The 6,183-nt window shown below is 38.1% G+C and overlaps 1 protein-coding gene across 1 annotated transcript in view; it reads left to right on the top strand.

Moving 5' to 3' along the window:
* Positions 1–3,580: 3,580 nt before the first annotated feature.
* Positions 3,581–6,183, top strand: part of slc5a9 (solute carrier family 5 member 9) — an 83,984-nt gene continuing 81,381 nt past the window's right edge. The window contains exon 1 of the mRNA XM_088005205.1: positions 3,581–5,406. Within this exon, the coding sequence (XP_087861331.1) occupies positions 5,385–5,406 (22 nt within the window). The 5' untranslated portion in view covers positions 3,581–5,384. The remainder of the gene's footprint in view (positions 5,407–6,183) is intronic.

Here is a 6,183-nt window from a genome sequence, read left to right as displayed (position 1 = left end):
AAACTGGTTTTAAAAAGAATTTAATAAATGGTTTTTGTAAACTTTAAACTGTCTCAATCCTTCGCATAATCTAACCTGTGTGCCTTAAATAAAAGGTAATATTCTCTGGGTGAAATTCCCAGGGTGGTGGTGTTGAGCAATCTATTAAAACTAAAATTCCACAAAATCTGAGTTTCATCTAGTGTCGCCACAGTTGAATATAAAAAGAGGCTTTAATGTCAAAAAATGATCACCTGTTACAAGCTGCACAGGTCATGCAATGGCACAGATGCAGAGTTACATTCACCGTCCAGTGCTGGGTGACACTTGGTATACCTTACAAAGATTGTAGTGTGAGTTTAGCTTTTATTCTTCTCTGCAATCTGTACCCTCCCTAAAGGGTAGTCTAATCAGTTTCACTCTGACTGGCAGCAGTGGGATACATGGTTTTATAAGCTGCAGTGTGTATGCAGATAAAAGAGAGAGCAAAACACAGAATCCATAACACACAAATGCAAAAGATAGTTGTAAAGATTCTGAAGTTGTATTTCAGAATATTCAAAACCATCAGAAGTGACAGCCTCTTGTACACTCCTGTTCCCTTGGGACAGTGGCGCAAAAAGGGGGTATGCAACGCATAGGGGCGCAGCACCAGAGGGGGCGTCAAAACCCAGTCTGGAGGGGGCGGCGCGCCGATTATGTTTTCCCATACACTTCAGCGCGCCTTACGCTCCTTCACCTTGTGCACGTCACAAGGTAAAAGTATCGAGTTTTACCCTTCACGTAGCTTCATCTCGGGGGGGTGGGGGTTAGAGCGAGAGTATGTTTTCCACGCCCCTTCAACCTTCCTTCTGGGGAGAGGGGGATGGGGGGTGGGGGGGCGATTTATGTTTTCGCATCCTCCTGAATAATGTAGTTGCGCCACTGCCTTGGGAAGTTCTGTGAAAATGAGTGGTATGATGGACAGTGGATTTATGGCCTGTAGTGAATCTGCTGAAGTGGAGTAATAACTGTGACAAAATTGATGTTGATGTAGTTCTTGTGGGATGTGGAGGACTGCGTGTCAAAGCTAAGTGTGCACTCAATATAGAAATGGAAATATATGGCTGTAAAATTTTAGTTCCCACATTAATTGTACAGGGACAAAATGACGACCTGAGGACAAATGTCATTAATCACATCCTTCATCAGTCTAAACTGTGTGATCCATATTGGAAAACTATTTCCACTCCCTGCTCAGTGTTGGACCCTAACACAGAGTTTTCTGGCCATGCTCTCTGGTTTGAACCCTTAGAAGGGATCGAATAATCCTGACAAACTTGATACTGTGAGGTGCAACTCAGCTGTCTGTCTTGACCCAGGCCATGAATACTTTCTATGGGGAAAATTGCCTAAAAATGCCACAGTTTCCCCAGATAGTACAGTGATGACAGAACCTACCACCTCACATTCCGTTCCCTTGGTTGCAAAAATCACAACTTGTCTTTGGGGTGAGAGATGGGTCCCACTGAAACTCATTAATACCTCTGACGAACCTGTGTTCTTACATTGCAATGCAGAATTGACAGTTGTTTACTCCTGTTTAGTACTGAAGGACTTGGAAGGTTGCGACCATTCAGAGACGCTTCTTACGAGTTGTTGCCAGTCAACCTAGCAATGCTTCTCAGATGCTACTGCAAAAGCAAAGCTTGCTTCTGTTGGCTTAGTAATATTGATGTTCATTCGTGAGACATCTGAAATGGTAAAGTGAAAATGACTAGTCTTGTTTTGCAGTATGAGGACATCTTTTCATGCCATCGTCTTGACTGCAGAGAAGCTAAGAACTTTGTACACTGTATACACCTCTCAGAAAGAGATCATTCACACTACCTTACAGGCTTGTTCCACCAAGGCAGTGCCAAAAGTTAAAACAGGTTTTGAGTGAAATGGAGGAGAGAGAAATTATCCGGAAATCCACTAGTTAGTATCCTTTACCATTGGTGCTTGTGTGGAAAAAGAATGGAGGCTTCTGGATTTGCACAGATTTTCACTGGCTAAACAAGAGGACAGTGAAAGACGCTCACCTTCTCCCTCACCAAGCTGATTGTTTAGCGGCACTGAGGGATAATTGCCTCTTTTACACTATGGATTTGACATCTGACTTCTATAACATGCCGCTTCTTGAGAATGATAGGAAGTACTCTCCGTATACCGCAAAACACTTGCAACATTTCTGCAAGTGTTTTGCGAATTATGACCAACATTTTTGAAGACCAAAATTATTTGAATTTGCTGCTTTTTGGATTATCTTTTGATGTTTGCACCTGATAAAAACCCAGTTTTGCTGAGACTGCAAATGGTGTGAAGACTGTTCAGATGAGCATGTTAAAATTGTGACGCTTTTTATGGGTCAAATAGACTCAAAAATTGTAACAGCAGCTGCGTGGGGGGGCCCAAACAAATTTTTGTCAGGGGGCCCATGATTCCTGGCTGCACCAGTTGCTACATGCAGTTGGAGGTGCGAGTTTGACCTTTTGTTGGGTGAGTGTTGGTTCTGTGTTCATCAGGTTGATTCCTCCTAACATTTGTCCTAGCTTGTTGTATTTTATTGGGTTTTTAAAATAGAAGAATAAAATTTATTTTTAATGTTGTAAATAAATAAAATATATTTTGTATACAACTTCTGTTTTGTCATTTGAAGCCAGACCTACCTGGGTACTTTTAATATGGAGACCCTAAGTTATCTAACATAATTTGAGAAATCTACCAGTTGGCTATAAGGCCACGTCCTCGGTCACAATCTGGTTTCTTCCCCCGTGTTACACATGGTTGGTTTTAGACAAAACATTTTTTGAAAATGTGCATAGGGTGGCGGGTTTTGATATGGGCTTCATGGGCAGTTGTCCTTGGCGGTATCATAAAAGGGTGGGGCATCCAAGAACTCGAAATTAAAATAGATCTAATAAAATACATCTTATCAGTTGGCTCCTGAACAAGTTTGATACCACTTGTATGCATGCATAGTGGAGTAAATTTCTCTTAGTTGCTATTGAGTACAGGAGACTACAAATGCAAGATAATTGCTTGGATTTTAAATTGTTGGTGTGCAGCAAGAGGGGTTTGCACAGCTGTGTGCATATTTATATTTCAAGCTTACAAATTTAGGCATAGTGATTAATTGTGATTAATCAGCTAGTGCCAGATTCTGCCATGGGCGACCGCCCAGGGCGGCATCTTGTGAGTGGTAACAAGACCAACTCCTCACCTTTCTCACCGCCCCAGATATTCCAATTGTCTGTGTCTCACAGTAACTTCCATCCTTCTGTCCATAGACTAATGGATGAAAAACATAGTAAGATATTGCCATCTCACTGTATCTGCCATCCTTAGGGTCTACAGATGCAGGTACAGAAGGTACATTCTCTGTGTCTCTGTCTCCAAACATAGTATATGGATAGAGACAGCGGAATGTATCTGTCTATGGAAATGTCTCTCTGTACCTGAGTATTAAGTTAAAATTAACTCTAATATCACTGAACACTGTTATTTTTCAAGAAACTGCATCAAGTGCCCAAGCAGGTCCAGTAGCACCTTTTGCCACCTAGAGTATTTTTTCATAGGTGAGAAATATTTCAGTAATACCTTTACAAAACATATTTGGTAGTTCACAGGGATCTAATCTAAAAATGTAATATGTACTTAAAAAACCAAAAGGGTCATTTTAAATAGTCTCCCATCTCTTTCTAGGCGATTCATAGGCCTCAACCCAGAAAGCGTAACAAAAGCTGGATTTATGATAACAGGTTTTCTGCTCATTGGAATTGGCGGGTACCTGGCATATCGGAAATTTCGGAAGATGCTGGCTGCTGTTTTGGCAACTTCAAGGCTGAGGGTCCGGTTGATGGGATCTGCAGAGCGATCAACAATCAGACTGAGATGATACGGGACCTGAGCTGCAGACTGGGTGCAATCCTGGAACAGGACCGTGGCTGGGCAGCGGATCTCGGACTCAATGGATATGGTGTGACCTTGAAGAACATTGCTCGCACGGATCAGGCGGGAGACCCTAAATTTGACTGTTTGGATTTGCCATTGAGAAACACCAGCGAGACTTTCAAGGAAGGCAGAAAATTGATGTGAGCCTGACCTAAACAAATTATTGCTATTGGAATCCGGACCCCGGGCTGGCCTTGGCCAGCTGTCCTCCCCTGGTTGCTATATCTAAAGAAGATTCTGTTGCTGCTGTCAACCCAGTTGTCCTATGTAGTTGTAGCTCAATGTTGATACAGTTCATTGGGGGTGAGTGTAACAGAGTCAAAAATGCACTTTGTTAAATTACAACTTTACACCACTATTATTTATTTATCTATCTATCCATCTATTTATTTACTTAAAATAAATAGATAGTTTAGTTCAAGTTTTCTGTTCTACTTGTGTACTTAACTTCCTCTCTCTCACATTGTCGGTAAGCTTTGTGAGGGTAAGTTACATTGTAAAAAGTTACTAATATTTTGTTACGTCTTTTACAAATATTTCCTCTTTTGAAATAAACCAGATTGTAGATTGCTTAATAAATATTCTTAAATGTTACTATAATACTTTATTTATTTTTTAATGGTCGTTTTCTTACAGCCGTAGAAGACAACTACCACAAGACATGTGATTTGTGTCTTTCTTTACAGTCTTCTACAAGTATGTGTAACATTTTAAATGTGTTGATGTTCAGACATGAACGTTCTAGCTGTTTGTTTTTGTATATTTGTTTGTCCACTAGGTGGGTGGTACTGTTGTACTAAAAAGGCCAGTAATATTATTTTCTGTTTTTTGTGGTGGGGACAAAATAATTTCTTTCTGCTTCTAAGATTTTATTTGGGGATAGAAATTTGTATATTTTCATTTATTTATGTATTTGTTTGTATATATGTTTTTATATGTGTGTATGTATTTATTTACATATTTGTTATATCAGACATAAGAAGATAACACTTCTTACTTCACATTGCTGTTAAGCTTTGTGAAGCCATAGAAGACAACTACACAAAACCAGAACACATCTGATTTGTGTCTTTCTTTACTGTCTTGTTCTCAATGAATGAAGGCATCATTTGAAAACCATTCTACTTATTCAGAATATCCAATGTTAGCATTAGGTTAATGATCTAAAATTAATATACTGTTTGCCAAACATTCTTTAGTTGCCACTAATATTCAGAAAACATCTGCTGTGTGAAAGACACATTGTTAGATATCTTTGGGCTAATGGGTAACTTGTGACTTTTGACTCTCTCAATAAAAGCAAATTAATCATTGACTAGTTACACATAGTTGCATTTTACCAAGTTTGTCAGTTGAACAAAGCAAGTTTTTACTCAGACAGAAGCAGTGATACAACAAAAAAAGGATCTGCATCTACTGGAAACCTCAACATGGCAGCCAGTACAGCTACAGGTCTGAACATTTGTTTTTCCAATTTTATTATTATTATTATTATTATTATTATTATTATTATTACACAGCAATCCTAAACAATGAACCAGAGCTCTTTAACTGCACTGGATTTGTATGAACATTTTCATGTGTAATACACACTGCAGTAATTGTTCAGGGAGGGTTACTCTGGTGAAAAATGTGTATACTATAGTATACAATAGTATATTTTAAATATACTGTATTTTTCTGAAGTACATTTTTAGTATGCCATCAAGTGGGTATAGTTATTAAGATTACACGAGAAGTGTAAAAATAAATACATTCTTAACAACATGCTTCTAATACTCTAAAAATTTATATTTGGTACAATTTCTAAAAGTATATTTTTTCTACAATATACTTTAAATTCTACTGAAATATATTACTAAAATTATACTTTGGATAATAATTTTAAAAATAGACTTTGCATGTAGGCTATTTGTACAAATGTATATTTTAACTGTACATTTAAAAAATATATTGCAAATATATACAAACAATACTTTTCTGAAGTTCTACTTTTACTAAAATAGGTTTTGTGTATATTTTAGCAAACCTTAATAAATCTCAAAATAAATACATTTCAATAATATTTGTAAGTACTTTGTAAATAGTGTCTAATAATTAGACTCTAATTATATTTCAATTAAACACTTTCATTGTTTACATACATGGTACTCTATGCTATGAAAAGCAGGGGTCACCAACACGGTGCTCATGGGCACCTGGTAGCCCGAGGGGACCGTGTCAGTCACC

The sequence above is a fragment of the Poecilia mexicana genome, unplaced genomic scaffold (genome assembly GCF_051168715.1).
Source record: "Poecilia mexicana isolate PSO_F unplaced genomic scaffold, ASM5116871v1 scaffold_4, whole genome shotgun sequence".
Classification (NCBI taxonomy): Eukaryota; Metazoa; Chordata; class Actinopteri; order Cyprinodontiformes; family Poeciliidae; genus Poecilia; species Poecilia mexicana.
This window is presented reverse-complemented; position numbering and strand designations above follow the sequence as displayed.